At 37.5% G+C, this 20,519-nt stretch overlaps 2 protein-coding genes across 6 annotated transcripts; both read left to right on the top strand.

Annotated features, from left to right (window-relative positions):
- Positions 1 to 1,032: 1,032 nt before the first annotated feature.
- On the top strand, positions 1,033 to 14,174 carry LOC124880530 (prostaglandin reductase 1-like). 5 transcript variants are annotated; one of them, XM_047385705.1, is made up of 10 exons: positions 1,088 to 1,171; positions 3,375 to 3,539; positions 3,666 to 3,807; positions 6,977 to 7,022; positions 7,120 to 7,179; positions 10,177 to 10,344; positions 11,748 to 12,021; positions 12,110 to 12,215; positions 12,297 to 12,415; positions 12,559 to 14,174. In XM_047385705.1, the coding sequence occupies exons 3-10, from the start codon at positions 3,702 to 3,704 to the stop codon at positions 12,667 to 12,669; spliced, it is 990 nt and encodes a 329-aa protein (XP_047241661.1). In that variant the 5' UTR covers positions 1,088 to 1,171; positions 3,375 to 3,539; positions 3,666 to 3,701; the 3' UTR covers positions 12,670 to 14,174. The 5 variants fall into 5 exon arrangements, with proteins under 5 accessions (XP_047241657.1, XP_047241659.1, XP_047241661.1 ...); XM_047385701.1 differs by lacking the exon at positions 3,375 to 3,539 and having other exon boundaries at positions 1,033 to 1,171; positions 3,683 to 3,807; XM_047385703.1 differs by lacking the exon at positions 3,375 to 3,539 and having other exon boundaries at positions 1,060 to 1,171; positions 3,686 to 3,807.
- Positions 14,175 to 16,269: 2,095 nt separating this feature from the next.
- txn (thioredoxin) lies at positions 16,270 to 20,519 on the top strand. The gene is made up of 5 exons (XM_047385706.1): positions 16,270 to 16,426; positions 17,957 to 18,061; positions 18,439 to 18,504; positions 19,146 to 19,211; positions 20,129 to 20,519. Exons 1-5 carry the CDS (start codon positions 16,403 to 16,405, stop codon positions 20,189 to 20,191), a joined length of 324 nt encoding a protein of 107 aa, XP_047241662.1. The 5' UTR covers positions 16,270 to 16,402; the 3' UTR covers positions 20,192 to 20,519.

Below are 20,519 nucleotides of genomic sequence, written 5' to 3'. Positions count from 1 at the left end.
ATTAAGTGTGCTTTAATTATATGCGACAATGACTTGCCACAGCCTTTTTTTTTTAACTTTATTTTGAAAAAGAGTACATAACAGAACAATAAAACATTTGCAAGAAAACACAACAACAACAACAATGATAATGTTATTAGTGGGGAAGCATGTCAAAAGTAAGAAAAACAAATCCAAAAAACAAACCCTGGTGCTTAAGGGTTGAAGCTTTTTAAGAGCAGACATAGTTTTATTGCCTTTGCAGTGGAGATTAATTTTAAGCTATTTATGTAGGTGTTATATAAGATAGAAAGACTATGTAATTGGGTTTGTGTCGCAAACATTTAGAGAAGCCAATATAATAATTCTATAAATTATGAACAAATAAACAACAAACAACATGTTAGGATCTTTAAGGTTGCTTTTATCCATACCAAACAAGTAGGATTATTTTTAAAATAAATTCTTATACCTTTTTTCATAAAAAAAATAGTCAGGTCAGTTCAGAAAATCTTACTGTAACAGCAATGCATAAGTGCACAAGGGGTCTAATTCCCAACAATACATTTTAATAAAAAATGCTTTTACTAGATAACAATTATGACTAATCTTAAAATAAGTTTCATTATCTTCTTGCTTACTAAGTATTTTTAGGAAGCAACCATGTAAAACTGCAATTCATATCTTTTAAAACATTTGACCAGAAAGACACAGGATGGTAAGGATGCCGTGTGTCTCAAGAGAATATTTCTTATGGTTCTGTTGGTTGCTTTCTACTTGATAAAAACACATTCACAGTCAATGTAAACGGTCCTTAGGGCCAAAAGACGAAATTGAAAATGTGACAAAAATTCAGAGTAGAGACATCAATTTACCATTTGAATTCAACAGCAGGCAGACAGGGACTATTTATATATATATTTGATGTCATAATTATTCCAAACTAACCAACTATATTAAAAATATGGAAGGGATTAGTATTCCACATATTTCAAGCTGAAAGCCTTGACGACGAAACCTCTACGCCATACGTCAGTTGCTAGGATACATACTTGACCAATCACATCTCACGCTGGAAGCGTTTCTCCCGCCTTCTTTTCGACAAGTCGTTTCACGTCACTCCGCGGCAGGGCCCTCACTCTTTACAAACGTTCGTGATCTTGTGTGGCGTCTTTGTGTGGTTAGAGCGCTGGTAAGTCTGAAAAGCTACACTCTGCACACTTTTAACAAAAGAGACTAAAATAAGGAAATGCAGCAGTCCGACACAGTGAGTGCACTTCTTACATTTCTTGCTTTTTAACTGTTTGCTTTATGTTTTAGAATGAGTTAATTATCCTAACGTTTCATTCGTCCTGCAGTTTGTTTGTTTAGCGGTATAAATACAGAAACGATGCGTCGTGTTGCTGTTATTGTTTGTTATACACATTATACTGTTAAACCATTAGCAAAAACAATGGCATCTTCCTGATTTTTTGTATATGCACGCTTAAAGCATGTTAAAAAGCATGTTAAAAAGCATGTTAAAAAGCATGTTAAAAAGCAAAGCTTAAAGCATGTTTGCTTTAAATTCGTTCATTCCACTTGAAGTACTATTATTATAACCACAGAGCAGCCATTGATCTTTTATGTTTGTTTTTAAATGTGAAAGAAATGAAAGAAAGTTTGACTTTGCCGACAGTACGGAAGAGCATTAGGGCCACTGGAAAAACAAAACAAAATCAGTATTCTAACTTTTCTCAGGAAGTGAGAGTGGAGTGAAGTACAGCAAACTTCTACACAGAGATTCAGATATGGTAATATCAGGGAACAGTGGATAATGTGTAGTGATTTATTCAGAAACTTCTTACATGCTTCGGGGACCCCTCGGCCACGTAAAAAGTCATTTAAATACCACAGGTGTCTCCAGAAAGTTAGTTGTCCTCCCCCACAGCTCACTAATATGTCAATGAAGATGGTTGCTTCCAGTTGCCCTGAAACTGTGTAGGAGTGAGACCTCTAATTTAAATGTAATTAACTTCATAAGCCGCTAGTACAGTAATGAGAAGATAAAGCAAATGAGTACGTTTGCCTTACACCTCTGTATTTATCTGATTGTACTCCACCAATAGAAACCTAAAGTATCACCAGTTAACAGTAAACTGTGCCTCTCACTCCTAAAACCTTCTTAAGCTAGAGATGCACCGATCAGGCTTTTATAAGTATACCCGATTTCCATTCTGACTGTTTCTAATGTTTTGTTTGTTTTTTAACGCGTAAAAGTTTTTAAAACTTGTTGCAGGTTCCCTGATAGAGGTAGTAGGCCTAGTTTTGGATTGAACAGACCATGGACAAATTACAAGATTATTCTGTTTATTATTATTGTTAAATCATCAGTCCTTAGCAGATTATCCATTATTCAACCTGCAATCAGATCAAATTGGCCACATGTGGTCGATTTCTTTGGTACATCACTAAAGGAGTCAGTAACAGGTTTTTTATTAGAACCTGGTATGTTTTCTGGAGGACTCTGCAAACCCTTAATTTATTTAGAATTTGCTTCAAAGCAGCCTAACTTGTAATTTTTTTTTAGAGTGGGGAATTTTGGTTGCTTTTTAAATAGTATTTAGACAGGAAATGTGCAGAGAGGGAGGGGGCATACAGCAAAGGTCCCAGGGTAGGGGCTCGAACCCTGAACGACTCCGTCAAGGACTCGTAGTCTTTGTATGTGGTGCTCTCTACCTTTACACCACGTGCCGCCCCTGGCTGCTTTTTTAACTCCAGTCTCCAGTCTTTGTACCTGACTTTGATACTTTCTTGTGAGAACATAAGGAATGCTTCTTTAGGCAAAGAGTATCTGAAAATTGTTGTATTCATGAAACACACTGGACCTAAGAGATGCATGACATTTTAGCTGTTAGTACTTGGAGAAGGAGCTTTTTGTGCTCAAATGCTATATTTATATATGAAAGTGTGTTGTCTTTGTTTCTTTCATAGAGTCAACTGAATACATGGAAACAAATTGTGAAGTAAAAATGTACATTGATGTCTGTTATTAGTAGATACAGCTCTGGCTCATCTTTTGACTTATTTGGAGGCTTTTATGCCAGATTTATTTATATAAAAATGGTAATACCAGAAATACCCAATCAACAGGTGTATGTGGGCCCCATATAAAATAAGCTTCGGCAGGTTGGGTACGAATTCAATCTCGGATACTTTTATAGGACCCACATTGGTTGACTAAATAAAATCCACATCTGCCAAACATATGTTGGGAACCCTATGCAGATCTTAGCTGAGTTTCTAGTGGATATTAAAAACTGAGAAATAAATCTAAGGCTCATATGGGCCCCACCTTCTACCCAAAGTGTTCTTTTATTATTGGTGACTAACATGTGCTGTTATATAACCTGCAGATAATCTCATCTGGGAGCTACTTTTAAGTCTTTTTCCTGTGGGTTGGAAAGCAGCCAGAGTCCAAACCAAGCCCAATAACTGCTGAACACAGCTGTTTTTTGAAGATTGAAAGAAAGCCCAACTCTTTTGAAAAAATTACAAAGGAATCGGATATCCCTGAAAATGTAGTACAATAGTGTATATTTACGTTTTCTTACTGATGCATGATGATAAGCAAACCTTTTATTATTTATTGCACTAAACTTGTTGTTGCTGGACATGTGCCTGATTTATTTGTTCACAACTGGCAGCTCTCTTTCTCTCCCAGCAGCTTTGAGTAAATCACCATGGTTCAGGCTAAGTCGTGGACTCTGGCCAAGCATTTTAATGGCTTCCCAAAGGACAGCAACTTCCATCTCAAGGTGGAGGAGCTGCCTGAACCCAAAGATGGAGGCAAGAAAACTTTATTCCTTGTAAAACTATTGCATTTTGACATTTTACCACCACAAATAATTGTGAAGTGGAAGGAAAAAAGATGCAGTTTTCTACAAATAAAAGTGTCAAAGTGTGGTGTGTATTTGTATCCACCCCCCTTTACCCTGATACCCCTAAGACTGACTTCTGAAGTCAACCTCGTTAGTACACAGAGTCCCCCTGGGTGTAATCTAATCTAAGTATATATCCAGCTGTTCTGTGAAGGCCTCAGAGGTTTGTTGGAGAACATTAGTAAGCAAACAGCATCATAAAGATCGCGGAGGACAGCAGATAGGTCAGGGAAAACGTTGTGGAGAAGTTTAAAGCAGGTTTAGGTTAGAAATCCACATCCCAAACTTTGAACATCTCACAGAGCTCTTTTTAATCTATCATTTGAAAATGGAAAAGGTAGGGCATAGCTGCAAAACCTACCAAGTCATGACTGTCCACCTAAACTGATAAGCTGGGCAATGAGACCATTAATTTATAGAGTAAACATAATGCTATACTAGTGTTGTGATTATGAATCTGAGAATATTATTTAATATTAATATTTTATCAAATAATATTTTGGTCTGTTAAGGGTTGTCCTGTGAATACCGGCCCAGTAAGGCGATGGTATTAGGACAAAATAGAAAGGTGTGAGATGAGCTCTGACATTATTGAACAGCATAAACTCTGCACATATATGGAATGAATTCACACAATTTCTTAAAATACAAGAATTTATTAACAAAAATAAGTCAACTCAAAGTCAAACATATTTTAATCAACAAACATTTTACTATGTTAAAACAATCCAACTCAACTACCAAGCAGAATTAAAGAATAATGAAGACTAATGTAAAATATAAACAAGTTGATTAAAGATGATTGGAAATTATGACCAAAAGAGTGATGCAACATTACCATACAATGTTTATGTTTGAGAACCAAGGATTATCTTGAAGAATCTGGAAATGAAGTTAAGTTAGTTTTGGAACTAACTTAGACAACCATTCACAATGCAAGATCAGATAAAATATTATTTGAATAAAATAATGTTTTAAATAATGATCTGCTGAATAAAACCAACCTTCTGGATGACCATTTCTCAACGGTGTCTCATTAGCTGCCTTTACTTATTAAAATAATATTTGAAGAAATATTAAGGGAATATTTTGGAAACGAAACAAATCTTTCTGGAGAAATGGGGCTTAATGGTGTTTACTTAGTTATCAACTCTAGCAAATGATGTTCAGGGACAATTATTCACTAGCTTGAAAACTAACAACATTTCTGTTAAATACTCTTTAGCAGCAAGCACGTGTTCTTAGCTGTTAGCAGTGAAAGCAAACAAAAGAAGCTGATAGCTTAGCAACAGAATCAAACACATACCTTTAAAATACCAGGGTTAATAAAAGGGTTAAAATGCATAAGCGTGGACGGCGCGTTATGATCAATGTTCTGTTTAAAATCACCCTTTACATAAAGTTTGTCTTTAAAAACACACAACACAAACAGGGCATGTGTGCTGCAGAGAGCCTGCTAGCACTAAGATAGCCGAGTTTCACACAAACAAAACTTCATAAATGAAAACGTTCAGATCATTTCATCCTAACTGTTATTCTGCCCAAACCTAACCTCATGAACTGTGGTGAGGAATGTTGTTCAAAAGACAATGAAGTTTGAAGAAGGTATCTGCAGTGAACAAAGGGTTAGCTTCCCGCTAACCTCCTCAGCTTCTCACGATCAGAAGGTGCGTTCGCTCTGTGAACAAAAGGGTTAGCTCTGGAGCTGTAGCTGGGCGGCCCGTCCTGTCCGCTGCGGTCTCTGCTGCCTTCCTTCCAGACTGGGAGACCGCGTCTTTGCAGGGGCTTCTCTCGAACACAGTTTGCTTCTGCAGGGCTCGGACAGAAAGTCGAGCAATGCTTGTACCTTAATTACCCCCGTTCATGAATGAAAATACCGGATACACGGACAGTATTTCATTCGTACTTATCTTTGCATATGATCGATGATCGTATGACATCCTTGGATCCAGTTGAAGACTTTATGTCTGTTTGCCAGCAAAGAGACATCAGCGCGCTTGTCTCCCCTATCCAGTACCTTTCAAAGGCCGTGTGGAAGAGGGCGGATGTAGCAACAGCTGTGCTTTTATTTGGGTAGTGGCGTCACAGGAAGTCCGCAGTTATCCCGTTTCCTGGCTGTGCCGGAAGAAGGTTAATGGACTTTATTTTGAAAAGTTCCAGAAGAGTTTGTACCGGAGTTTAATGCTGATTTCTATGGCTGTGGGTCCCAACACTAGTACAGACTAATAATTGTCCAACAGAGCTTGATTTCCTCTTCCACACTGATATAAACTGTTGTACATCTGTACACTAATGTGGTATTTAAGGGTATCTTACGCTTAAGTCCAAGTTGTAAAATCCTAAAATGAGCATGAAAATTACTGTACACTGGATTTTACTGCAGTATGCGCATCTGATACATCACAATCTATGTGTAGTCAAAAAAACCAATACTGCACAACAATCTGAATTCACCCCCCCACCCCACTGTAAAACATGGTGGTGGCAGCATCATGCAGTGGGGACAGGATAGATGGTCAGAGTTGATAAAGGAAACTAAATATGGAACAATCCAGAAGGAAAACCTTTTAGAAGCTGCAAATGATTTCAGACTGGGATGGGGGTTCGCCTTCCAGCCGGACAGTAACCCTAAGCGTAAAACTAAAGCTGCAATTTAGATCAAAGCGTGTTGGAATGGCCCAGTCAAAGTCCGGACCTAAATCTGACTGAGCTTGAACTGTTTTACAAAAAAGAATGGGTAATGTGCAAAGCTGACAGACACATAGCCCAAAACGCTGGCAGCAAAAGGTGTTTCTATAAAGTAATGACTCAGAAGGGCTGAATTCAGATTAACACACTGTTCACCTTGGTGTTTTTTTAAAAACAAAAACGATGTATTATATTTCTTGAGCTTAACAATTGAGAATGCTCTACTTTGTGTTTATCTATTACATAAAATCCTAATAAAATACATCGTAGTTTGTGGTTGTAACTTTACAAAATGTGAAAAGGTTTAAGGGCTTTGGATACTTTTGCCAAACTCTGTATTTTGACCTCTTCTCAAATGCTTTCTAAACTTTAATTTGGTTTTCTTGCAGAGGTGCTTTTGGAAGCGGTTTTTCTCAGTGTGGATCCATACATGAGGTGGGTCTTAATTTTAGAAAGCACTCATGATACGTCTTAAATACCAATAAATACCAATTAAAAAAAGGTTTATGACATCTGTGTCTGGTGTCCTCAGGCCGTTCAGCAGGGTCCACATGAAGGAAGGGGATGTGATGATCGGAACTCAAGTGGCGAAGTACAGAAAACAACTGCAATCTCACTCACCCAGAGAAAACTCTTTTATCCTTCAGGATGCTTTTTCCATGTCTGATGCTTAATGAAACAGAACTTGGTCTGCACCTGTGGTTAATTACCGAAGCCTTTGATTCAACATGAGCAAAGGTTCAACGAAACATGCTTGGGTGTTTTGTTGATGAGCCTCAAAGATAAAGTTATCAGTAAAAACACTTTCAGTGATCCTAACAAGACTGTTATGAAACCCACATGTTTTAAATTTTCCACATATTGAAGCTAACCACTTTGTTACATAATTGATATGCAGTCATACCAAACAACAAAAACATCCCCTCAGATGGGCAGAAGTTAAATATTAACCTCAGGTTTGCACTGAGATCGAACAAATATTTTATTTTGTAGATGAAAGGGATAATTAGCAAAATTATATCAGTGCCTTTTATCCTTTTGAGGATGCATCATCTTAGATTGTATTATTACAGTCGCCATTCTCAGATTAATAGGGTATTGTTTGGATGCTTCGTAACATCCGGATTTTTGTTACCGTCACAGGTTGAGGGAGAGACACTGCGATAAAGGCAAAGATGGCTCCAGTAAGAAGACATAACAGAATTTCAACAGTTTATTGTGCAGTTTTTGTATTTAGTTTTTTTTTTTTTTTTTTTTTTTAAAACACCGCAATATGTGAGTTAGGAAATCATCTTCAGATACAGACTGCAAAGTTAAATACCAACCTATATTTTGAGTTCCACAACAGGTGAAATACATGTACTGTATATGTTGCAGTTCCATTTGTATGGAAAAACAGACCATTTACAAGCACATGGACAAGGATGTAAACAACGTTTTGGGTTTTTTGGGAACAGTTCAAATGTCTGAGAGCCAACGGAAGGAAGGACCTGCGATGGCGCTCTTTTGTGTACTTAAGATGCAGCAGCCTGTTACTAAAGGAGCTCTCCAGTTCTGCAACAGTGAGCGATCTCTGCACAACTTACAAAGTTGCATCATCTCAAATCTTACATAAATGTAATAAGACAGTGGACATAATTTGAAACTAGTTAATTGTTTGATTCTTGCACAAAGTATTTTGAGACCTGCACAGTGTATCGAATGGCGGTCATCATCACTGGGATTGCTCGGTTGTGGTATTTAGCTGGCAATTATATTTTGAATAGAATAGAACAATAGTTTATTTGTTCCTCAGTGGGTAAATTCATAGTGTATCAATAGCAAAATGACAGTGATGCACACATCCAAAACAATATAAAATGAAAAAAGTAAAAACTCTACAAATAGTCAATAAATAGGAAGTATACATCCTAAAATATACAATGCAGTGAAATAAAGTGCTTCCACTTAAATGTTGCTTTTCTATTCATGCAAAGATTGTTTTTGTGCAAGTATATAGACAGATCTGCTTGTATAAAGGCTACAGGAACACAGACATGTTCACACAAGAGCAGCAGGATGCAAACAGACCTCTTGCATCACAACAGTTTGTTTTTTATGTTTGTGGGGAGCAGTGTTAGTTATATGGTGAAACAAAGATCAAGCATAATGCTTCTTTGGGCATTTAGCAATAGCTGCATTTCAAATGCTGTACATTCCCTCTTAAAGCAGCTGAGTAACAACCTGAACCCTTTTGTGATGCTCCAGAAAGATGCTCTCCTAAAGACCTATTCTCAAATATTTGTTTGGGTGATATTGTTTAAGGAAGTGGTTTTCAAGCATTTTTTAACAAGTACCACCTCATTAAGTCCTAAATGTTCCAGGTATCAACCTTTTTTTAAAAGGCTTGTACAAAATGACTCAGACTAAGTCATAAAAACAGGACTCAACGTACTGACAAAGAAAATCTTTTCTTTTGTTTCTGATCTTGTCATCGAAAAGAAAAGATAAAGCACTTTCTTTTTGCAGGTCATACTTGGTTAAAGGATGCAGTATTTGTTTTATATTTAATTTTTACATAAAAGTTTAAATTTCTAATAGTTCAGTTTGGGGAAAATGAGCAGAAGGGCACCAGGGAGTTTGAATTGAGAGGAAAAAATCTCCAACCCCCATCTCCAAATTCAACGTGGCTGCCACAAAATATAAAACTCAGATAGCTAGACAAAAACACTGTTAATTTTTTTTTTCATCCCATTAATTCTTTTACACATAGTACTTTACAACCACTGAACAGTCAATTTTGGGGTGGTGCTTTTTAACTCTGCATCAGTAAACTTTGATGCATTTAACTTCCAAATAATTGTGAACGTTTTTTTTCTGAGTACCGCTTTTTTTTTTTTCTTGCACCACAGCTTGAGGACCATGGGTGTACAGTTAATATCTCTTTGCTTGTGATTGGGTTTCAACTTTTGTCATAATCGTGTCTCTAAGCACTGACACTTTGTAGATCTTGATAATCAAGACATGTCTTAGTTTAGTTTTTTCCCATGTAGCTTTAAAATGTACACATTAATTATGCACCACTTTAAATACTGCTTTATCATCTGGCTTTTTTAGCTTCAAAATATTTTCAGAAAGGCTCCTTTGGATTTTTTTAATTTAATTATATATGGCCCTCGATGAAACTTTTCAATTCAATTCAAAAATACTTTATTAATCCCAAAGGGAAATTAAATGCTGTTGTAGCTCATTATGAAGGTTTCTTCAAAGAGTCATTCTAGATGCTGATGGCTGTGGGCAGGAAGGATCTCCTGTAGCGCTCCGTCTTACAGCAGATCTGAAGAAGCTTTTAATTAAGAAGATTTATAATAATTAATAATAATATTATTAATTAATATATTAATATTAATTAATATGAACAAATAATATGCCTAATATTAATTGTTATTATTAATTATTATAATGTATTATTATTTATAATTATTTATATTATTTAATTAATTTTAAGAAGATTTTAATACACCTGATGTAGTCTTTGTCATGACCTGAATGCATTTTGTCCTGCAACTGAACCAGAGCTTTCCTGACGGACAGTTTTGTTTTTGTGCAGGGTGATCCAGAGTAAAAACCCAGCCTTTCATGTGGGAAGCCACGTCGTGAGCCGCTGCGGTTGGAGGACCCACGCAGTCAGTGATGGGAAGGACCTCACTCCCATCATGTCTGACTGGGCTCCAGATGTTTCATTGTCTCTGGCTTTGGGTACCATCGGCATGCCAGGGTAAGACAGATTGCATGTAGGGCTGCACAACATGTGGCCAAGTTACCATAATCACAATATCGGTATCGCATAGAACTGCTTGCCTGCAACACGTGTGAGCTAGTTAATTAGGTACACTGCATTCAGGCTTGCTGTGCTAGTAATATACTTCATGATGTTTGTTGTTTAATGTTTTTGAAGGTAATGTGGTGGTAAGTCATGGAGAAACTACATGTTATGTATGTTTACAATGAACCTAATACCGAGTAACAAAGTATCACAAGTCATAATGTTATTGTGAAATTTACCAATATTATAGCATATTGCACGTTTTCCCACTAGATTTAAAATATATAGATGAGCATCTAGAAGGATGTTTAGAAGAAAAAGGGGAAAGTTTTAAAGAAGCGCTTGCCAGAAATACTGGTCCATCTCAAATTAGAATATCATGAATAGTTGAAAATTATAGTAGAAATTATTTTAATAATTCTGTAAAAAAGTGAAACTTGCATATTTTACAGATTCATTACCCACAGGCTCACATGTTTATTTTATTTCCATTTTTATTTTACAATTATGACATACTACTAATGTAAATCCCAAATTTGATTACTCAGAAAACTATAATATTATGTGAGATCGATTTAAAAAAAAATAAATAAATAATGATGGAAAATAAAATCATCTTCTCCATTAAGGTCGTCAGTAGAGGGAAGCCTGATGTGCTCTAGCAACTTCCTGGTAGACTTTGGATTTGATAGAAACACATTCCATACCTCACTAATCTCTCCCAAATTCTTGAATGGGCTTTGCTTCACAATTCTTTCAAGAGCGCAGGTTTGCCTGTTGCACCTTCTTCTACCACACATTTTTCTTCCACTCAATTTTCTATTAATATGGTTGGATAAAGCTCTCTGTGAGCAGCCAGCTACTTTAGCTACGATCTTTTGTGGCTTACCCTCCATGTAGAGTCGATGAATGTCTGCTGGACATCTGTCAATTCAGCAGTCTTCTCTATAATTGTTTACACAATAACATTTCTATATTAAAAAGCCTTTTTGTTGGTCCTATGTAATATTTGTTGAGAAGCCTTATTTCCCTTAGTTTATGGACATAATTATGAAAGTAAACAGAGAAACGCTTAAAATATATTATTCTTTGTGTAGTGAGTCATATGAAGTTCCCTTTTTCAATTGAATTAGTGAAATAGTGTAACTTTTCGATGATATAAGTTTATTAAAATGCACCTGTATTTCTTCATCCGTGGAAATGAAATTGTGTGGCTTCCCATGTTTTGTCCTACAGTGAGGTAGAGCCAGTTTATAAGCGACAGCATCTTTACTATGAAAACAGGAGTTTAATAAGGCTTGAACTGGTGTGGGAACAGGATTTGGGAGCTGATTTTTGTCTTTCTCTCTCTTCAGACTGACTGCTCTGTATGGAATAGAGGAGGTTCTTGGACTGCAGAAGAATGAGACTCTGCTGGTGAATGCTGCAGCCGGAGCTGTGGGAACCGTGGTGGGACAGATCGCCAAGATCAAGGGCTGTAAAGTGGTGGGTTCAGCCGGGTCCGATGCCAAAGTAGCTTACCTGAAGGAGCTGGGGTTTGATGAGGCTTTCAACTACAAAACTGTTCCTTCCCTGGAGGAGGCTCTGAAGAAAGCTGCTCCTGAAGGATATGACTGCTTCTTTGAAAATGTAAGTGAAGCTTATACGGTAGTCTTTAAATACTTACTGGGTTTCCCTCCTGCTTTTGTTTGTGTTAGTAATGCTGGTGTCTTGTTAGGTTGGAGGTCATTTTTCAACTGTTGCCCTACCACAAATGAATAACTTTGGAAGAATAGCTGTGTGTGGGAGTATCTCCACATACAACGACGGTACACCGCAGACAGGTGTGCATATTTACATGATCCATCTCATATATCAGTGAGTGCGGTTGTGACACGATTTGTTTCAACTGGAAATTTTCTCAGGGCCTTACCCACACCTGACAATGATCTTCAAGCAGCTCAGGATGGAGGGTTTCATGCAGAACAGGTGGGAGCACAAACACCCCGAAAGCCTCAAGAGACTAATGGCCTGGCTAAAAGAGGTATTCTTATTATTGTTGTAATTATTTTTGTTGTTTTGACAGTGGATCACATTTAGATTATCCTGTGTTTTGGGTAAAAATTTAAACTTCATGTCCTTTTGCATTGGTGTAATTAGATTGATATATTCATTCTGCCTCTGCAGGGGAAACTGAAGAGCAGGGAGCACATCACAAAAGGATTTGAAAACATGCCAGCTGCATTCATGGGGCTGCTGCAGGGAGAAAACATCGGCAAGGCCATTGTTGCAGTCTGACCTCTTACCAACAAGAGGCGCTGTTGAAGAATTTACACATGACGACGACTGTCAGTAATAATGAAGTAGGATCATGTTAAATTACTAGTGTATATTTCTTGGAACATTTCTGTAAACCCAGAGCCATAAATGTAATTTAGCTGTACGATTTGAGCCGGGGACGTTTAGTTTAGTCAGTCAGATCTTGTCAAAGCTTCAAATCTGAGATGATGCATAGATGTTGGAGAAAGACCATCCCTTGCCAGAAGTTCTTCACAAAACTATTCAGCAAAAAAGGTTTAGGAGTTGAGCTGAGTCTGGTGCAACAAGAGCTTCATTTCAGGAGGTGTGCTCTAAACATAAGTATGGAGGATGCACTTTCTCGCAATACCAACCTGAAGATATTACAACATGATGGGGCTACTGATGCTGTTGCAGCTCAGAGAGACCCCACCCATTCTTGTGGTTATGTAACGTCTGCACAGCCTCACTACTCTAGTCTTTGTGCACTTCGCCTCACTCGACCTCAATTGCAGGACATGAGGTTTCCAATTGAGAGGTGATCTAGCTCCCTGCCCAGTGGGTGGCTTTGCTTTTATTCTGTTTACTGCCCACTTGGCTTGCTAGTCAGCAGTATATAACATAGCTAATGTCTTTAAAGGTACACTTCAACCGATGTTGCACATCCAGAGACTGAAAATGTTCCCTATGCTTCTTTACAAAATAGCTCAAGCATGGTAAGATTGGATCGATATCATCTGTGAACTTTCATTTTCATTTCTTGCCACAGATTTGGAATAATTCTGTAATCTGACTAGGCCATTCTAGCAGATGCATACGCTTTAATCTAAACTATTACAGTAATTCTGGTTGTACATTTAGTTTCCTGTCTTGCTAGAAAGTGAACCTCCGTCCCAGTCTGACGTCTTTTAAAGCATCTATCAGGTAGACGTATTCCCAGGATTTCCCCGTATTTGGCTCTATCCATCTTCCCGTCAGCTCTGACCAACCTCACTGTCCCTGCTAAAGAATAGCGGCCCCACAGCATTAAGCTGCCATCACTTTATACTACTTAATGTTTGCCTATCACAAAAAAACATTAAAATACATTTAGGTTTTTGGTTGAAACCTGACAAAATGTGAAAATGTGCCTTGAAAAAGGTATTCATACTTTTTGTAAGGCACAGTATCTTAAGGGTCTTACTCTACTCCAGAAATTGACTTTTGTACAGTTAATGTCTCCAATGTTCCTTTATATTGGTCATATGGAATACAAAGGAAAGGCCCGTTACAATAAATGACACGCCGATTTTGTATTGATAAACACCTGAAGCAGATTCCTAAGTATCATCATCTTTAAGCTTTCACTAAGAAAGTTGAGCTTAGTTAACCTGTTATACAGACTGTACCTAAATCAGAAGTATGCAAATACTGTTGTTGATTCGTCGCTTTATTTGCAGTATACTGTACCTGTGTAGAATATTTACTGTAAGCTTTTGTATGAAAAATAAAGGATTCTTTCTGCATCTTTGATCTCCATATTGAACTTTATGATTCAGACTGTGGTTCTCAATATGATTTAAAATATGTAATTAACATATTCTGATATAAAAAGTCTGCATACCTTTTTTAAAATGGCGGATTTTTGTGATGTAAAAAAATGCAACTTATAACCGTATAACCTAACCCCAACCTGTACTACACGACTCACAATCTGAAATATCTTTTTGGAGGGGGGGAACTGTGTTGCATAGATGTACACACATTTATTATTATTATTATTATGAATGTTTTAGCTTGTTTTCTTGACCTTTTTCCAGTCCTGTCTTAGGGCAAAAGCCATGGTGCGCAGAGAGCCTCCAAAGCATCAATTACTGTCATAAGGTATAAGTCAGGAAAATGGTACAAAAGAATTTCCAAGAAATTAGGTATACTGTGGAACATGGTGAAAAAATGTAGATCAGGTGAAGAACGTGTAGAGCAACACTCAGAACAAGTACTGGTGGTCTCTCAAAAACTGATGACTCTACTATAAGAAAACTGGTTAGAAAGACTGTCAAGAGGCATAAAGCAACATTAAAGAAGCTGAAGAAATTTCTGGGAAGTACTGAGGTCATGAAAACAATTACTGGTGTCCTTCATATTCCTGGGTTAAGGTTTAGGATGGCAAGACAAGCTGTTTTTATTGTAGAAAAACCACAGTCAGCTTGGCTAAATTTTACAAATAAAAAAAACATTATGAAGTCTCCCAAAAGCATTGGAGAAAATGTAATGCCCGGTTTTTGGCCATATTTGTAAAAGGTATGTTAGGCACAAAAATAACATCGTGCTTTGGGTCCATTTTTCTTCAGCTGGAACTGGAGCTTTAGTCAAGGAGGGTGGAAGTATGAAGACCTCCAAATATCAGTCAGTGTTGACACATAAACCTGCTAGAAAGCTGAAGATGAAGAGAAACTTTCCATACATTGGCCTAAAGCAAGCATCTAAATCCACAACAGCCTCACCAGAAGATTAAAGTTTGGAATGCCTCAGACCTGAATCTCACTGAAAATCTTGTTTGTTTAAAGATCTGTTTTATGTTACGTGTCCTGAGATAGATTTATTTAGTGATTACCTACTTTATAAAGTGAAGTAAACCGAAACAAGTTTTTTCCTGAAATTTTTCCTAATAACAACAAATGCTCTGTTTTTGTTTTACAAAAACATTTCAATCCGTTTTAGATTAAATTTTTTTGTGCAATTATGTTCTTTACTTTTCTGTTTAGATCTAGAACAAGAGAAAAAAAGAAAAAAGTGAAGCTGTAATGGCGCAGGGGCACATACACACGACGTCGTAACCATATACGAGTTACAACAGTGAAACAGTCATTTACGGTAAACCTAAAAATTATTGCCAAGTCACTATGACTTGTACCAACGGGTCCGCATCATTTTTTGCCGGAACACCAAGAGGACACTTGGAATGGGCGGAGATTGCACACTGCGCATAATCCGTCGCACATGCAAAATACCCCTCAGGTTTCAATTAATTCAAACCCGAATTTAAATAGAGCTGCCGAGGAAACCAAGTCTTACGATGTCTTTATTTAAAAAAAATTAAAATAAAGACAGCAACACCGCCTCCTGCCGACAAACTCAATTCAGCTACAAACTCCTCATCACTTCTAGCTGGCCTTTGCGCCGGCCAACCCAAAAAGGAACAGTCTTACTGCTGGTTTAAAAGCGTTTGAATCGTAATCAGCTTTATTTGTCACGTTTGTGCATAGAAACAACGAGTTTTACTCCGACTCCACTTTGTTAATAACGGAGACATTATAAATATGAATATTGTAAAAAAGAAATAAAAATATTTTAGTTGTAAATATGTACCATATGCAATATATATATATATAGTGTGTGTGTGTGTGTGTTAATAGAACAATAGCAGCAAAGTGTTCATGGTGCTTGTAGTTCACATAAAAAGATCGTAATGAGATTCAGTTTGTCAATTAAAAAATCATTACTAGAATCGACACAATGAAAATACAATTAATGATCTTACAGAGCTGTAATGTGGCTTCATCTCTCAGGAAAACTGCATTTTACACAAATTCTTGAAGTGGACACGTTTATTTTGTTACATGGCGGAACCTGACTTCCGCTGTGGTTTAGACTAACTTGTCAGATCCTTTAAAAAGCCCTGGGCGTGTTTTTTTTTTTTTCTCTAAGCCTTTGAAACTGTTGCTGTTGTGGCGCGCATCTAACGGCGGTTATCATGGTCCGTGAAGTAAAGGATTTGGTACGTATTGACTTTTTATGTTTCTTCGCTCCCGCGTCTTGCTTTTTAGAGCTTTAACTTTCATCATAGTTGTCGATGTTACGTTTGCAGCTCGTGATTTATTTTCACGCTGAAACCTTTATGCGGGCCTGGTCTGTGTGGAGCTCACATGGCTCCCTTAAAGTACAACATGTATATACTTGTTAATGCCGTATAACGACGTTAAAGCCGCCGTCACTGCGTTACCATCAGGTTACAAGGAACTCACCCGGCCGTCAACGGTCGCCCTGCGCGAGGCGGCTGGACTTTAACCATGAAGTTAGCTTCCGATTCATAGCTCTTGAGTCCAGCAGTTAGCTAAAGGGCTATTTCATCGTATTTTATTTTTTTATTTTTATTACAATATTACCTGGTTTTAAAGTCGAACTAAAACATCAAGCTGGGTTGTATATCGCGTAGATAAAAATATTGTAAAAATGTACAAAGCGGTGTAAATCTAAGCGGAAAACTGTATTTAACGTAGGCTTGTCAAGCTTTTACTAGTATAATCATTGTGCTTATTAAGTTGGACCTAGTTTAAGGTAACTTAAAGGCCAAAATGAGCAGAATCTGGCTACTAAATAAGAAAACCACTCCACGCCGTCTCATTAGCCCTAGCTGCCACTCTGTCCACATGCGTTCAAAACAATTGATAGGACTTAAAGCCTGTCCTGATTACTTGGTAACAACAACAGAAAATAAAGTCCAGGAGCGGACAAAACAAAGCGGAAGCTGCTAGATCAACTGTAAATGTTAGGTCTCTACCGCCTTTCACAGCAGGGACTGTGGAGGTCTTTTAAACAGCTCAATAAAAATCCAGCTCTAGTATATTTAAATTATGGTCGTTTCTGCGTTCAATGAAAAGTCTGTTTAGCACAGTCGCCAAACACGATGTACACAAAATAACTCCAAAAACCACTTGGTAACTGAGAAGCCCTTTAATAAGAGTGATTCCTTAAGGAAACGATGTTCATCATTTCCACACCGTGTTTGACTTGTCCGGTTGGAGTCAGATGAATTTCACAAATTTCATAAATTTGTTTTTAAGGATTGCAAAATATGTTTTGTTTTCTCAACATATTTTACTTTTTTATTTTTATTTTTTTTAAATGAAGGCAATTAATTCAGTCTTCACCATACTTAACAAATAATGAATTTAAATGTTGTAGGGTATATTGTGAATGTATAGCGTACCTCTCGGCCTATGATGGCTGAAGAACCAGTCCTCCTGTAAGAACAAGCAGGTATTGGTGGACGGATGGATATTTTAAATGAGAATGAGCATCACGGTAAAAATGCTAAAGGATTTCTACTTTAGAAAGCATGCAAAAGATGAAATTTGCTCGCAAAAATACCCAACTTTGCTAAATTTAGTCAATGACATCAGTGTAGACAAAGCTATGCAAAAATAAATAAAATAAAATAATAAAACTCAATGCTGCAGGGACCCAGGAGAGTTAATTTAATTGCCATTTGTTTAAAAATGTTCTGTGTGTATTTTTTGTTTTTTAGGCAGAGTTTCAGTCCATCCTGAAGGATGCAGGAGACAAGCTGGTGGTGGTGGACTTCACAGCTACGTGGTGTGGTCCCTGCAAACAGATTGGGCCACACTTTGTTGTAAGTAGATAGTTTTGACTCTGAATATTTGTTGACATTCAAAATGTGTGTAGTAGTATTCATAAGCTCAATCATATCCAAAATGTAAGTATTATAAAGGTAAACTCGTGTAGCAGCCTCTCGGGACCAATTGTTTGGGATCTGTCGCCCTGAGTGGTTCAAAGGGAGCAGCATATGTTTAGACAGGAAGCTTGTTGCTGAGGCAACCCTGTGTTTGGCTTTCCCCACCTTTTTTAAAAAGGACAAGCCCATGCAAGAATACACGACGGCCATACCTCTTCATTGCAAAGTGTTTATTTATGTACACTGGCTGCCAAAATACTTCTTCCATACATTTTCCAAACATTTCTTTAAATGCACAATTGACTGCCTTGCAGAGACTGTCAGAGCAATCTGAAAACAAGGAAGTGATTTTCTTGAAAGTGGACGTGGATGACGCTGATGTAAGTTTTCTTTATTTCTATATTTGTGTTCAGTTATATCGGGCCAACATGAAAACATCATCCAAGGTGCTTTACAGAACTAGTAGGGGAAACTTGTCTAATTTTATACAAACCAAATTAGTTCAGATGTTTGCTTCATGTTCAAATCAACTTGCAGTTTAGTTCCATCCACCTGTACTACAAAAAAGATTCAAGTTATCATAAAATGGTGTTCAGTAAAAATGTCTTCAGGTTGCATCAGGCCTTCACTGCAGTGCTCCTCCTTTATACTGAACAAACATGGCGACCTGCTTGATAAGCTAACTGGCTTAACTGGAATTTGACTTCGGTTTCATACTCACAGCATATAGATATTAACTATAACTTTATAAACTTATAATACATTTTTTAAAAATACAAGAAAGAGCTGGAACAGACGTACTCTCAATGAAAAAGAAAAGCTCTGAATGTAACGTTAATAGAGTCCAGCTTAATAGGAGTTGGCTGACGATGAGAATAAGGAAAGTTGTCTTGCAGCAGCCCAGGTGTATGGCAGCCTAATTGTAGACATAATTGAAGGTACCTAAGCCATCCTGACTGGTGCCTCATCTTAGGTGAACAAGGCGTTATTGCTGACACTGTTTTTATTCATTTGTTCTCAGGATGTGAGCAGTAATTGCGGAATTAAATGCATGCCTACATTCCACTTCTACAAGAATGGAAAGATGGTAAGTCCAAACACTAATTTATAAACTTAACCATTATTAGAATTATTCATTCTGTCCATTGGAGGAAGACTAGATGCATCACAGCCTCTTAAAACCTTTACTGATCAAATCTGACGTCTGTTAATATTTCAGGTATCAGAACCCTAGATAATTTTTAAATGTTATTCCATATGTCTGTTACATCTTTGACAAGTTCAATTTAAGAGGTGACATCTGTCGTAGGGATTGTGCCCATTTGTAGATCTTTGTAATAGGGATTGTCAACAGTTCTGTTTCTGATCTGTTCTACCCATGTCAGCTGGGTAGTCAGCAAATATAGCATAATATATCTTAAATATGTCAGCATAATATATCTTAAATAGTCCGCAAAAGTAAGACTTCAACTTTGACTTGTGGCCTGAGGACTTGACTTCAATTTATGGTCGGGTTCCTTTTTTCTTTTCCATTTTGTGATGGGAAAACGTGCGACATGAATACATGAGATAATACCTCATTAATGTGGAAGTTAGCTCCAGCTGCTGGCAGGTCATGGGTATAAGAGCGTTTTGTTAGCGTTCCAGAGAATATCTGGATCTGCACTTTATATATTTTGTTTTTTTGGTTCGTTCAAAAAGTATCCAGAGTACTGCATCTGCAGCCTTTGTGTATACGAAATGTTTCGGTGAACTGCACCGGATCGGTCCCTGTTACCCAAAAGGTTTCACATGAAGTGTGTAAACAATTGCCAGTAGTGGACCACCAAAGCCGGTTCTTTTCCAGAACCAAGAGGTGGCTCTAGCACCTACCCTGGTTAAGAACTGGGACCTCTTTGGAATGGCCCTATCACTGAGGCTTTAGAGGAGCGTGCTGTCAAATCTGAGGCTTGTATTTGATTTGAGCGTCACCTTATGTGGTTAATCTTTTGTTTTGTGTTTCAGGTGTTTGAGTTCTCTGGTGCCAACCTGGAGACACTAGAAAACAAACTTAAAGAGCTGCGATAGACACCGAAGTCCTGCTGGCCAATCCACAAACGACCACATTGTACAAAGCTTACAGTAGAAGCTGTTACCCTCTTAACACGCCTGAGGGGATTCCCTCTTATATTTGCTGTAACCATAATTTCCTCTGTCTCATTTAGGCAATAATCTATGTTCCACCCCTCATGTGATGGCCCCTTACCCCCGTTCAGATCAGCATATGTATCAACTGTCTTTAACAATGGGCTACAATTAGATTCCAACCTGATTGACGATATGCTATGAATAGGCCTAGCTCCTAAACATTTCTGTATGTTTTCAATAAGTTGGAATTAATAAACAATGAATGAAA

This window comes from Girardinichthys multiradiatus, chromosome 14 (genome assembly GCF_021462225.1).
Source record: "Girardinichthys multiradiatus isolate DD_20200921_A chromosome 14, DD_fGirMul_XY1, whole genome shotgun sequence".
NCBI lineage: Eukaryota > Metazoa > Chordata > Actinopteri > Cyprinodontiformes > Goodeidae > Girardinichthys > Girardinichthys multiradiatus.
This window is presented reverse-complemented; position numbering and strand designations above follow the sequence as displayed.

Excerpts from the sequence above, each read along its gene's own strand:
- LOC124880530 (XM_047385701.1), top strand. The coding sequence starts at position 3,702 with ATGGTTCAGGCTAAGTCGTGGACTCTGGCCAAGCATTTTAATGGCTTC. Across the intron at positions 3,808-6,976 it reads GCCTGAACCCAAAGATGGAG|AGGTGCTTTTGGAAGCGGTT; the intron begins GCAAGAAAACTT and ends GTTTTCTTGCAG. Across the intron at positions 12,216-12,296 it reads CGACGGTACACCGCAGACAG|GGCCTTACCCACACCTGACA; the intron begins GTGTGCATATTT and ends AAATTTTCTCAG.
- txn (XM_047385706.1), top strand. The coding sequence starts at position 16,403 with ATGGTCCGTGAAGTAAAGGATTTG. Across the intron at positions 18,062-18,438 it reads AGATTGGGCCACACTTTGTT|AGACTGTCAGAGCAATCTGA; the intron begins GTAAGTAGATAG and ends ACTGCCTTGCAG. Across the intron at positions 18,505-19,145 it reads TGGACGTGGATGACGCTGAT|GATGTGAGCAGTAATTGCGG; the intron begins GTAAGTTTTCTT and ends ATTTGTTCTCAG.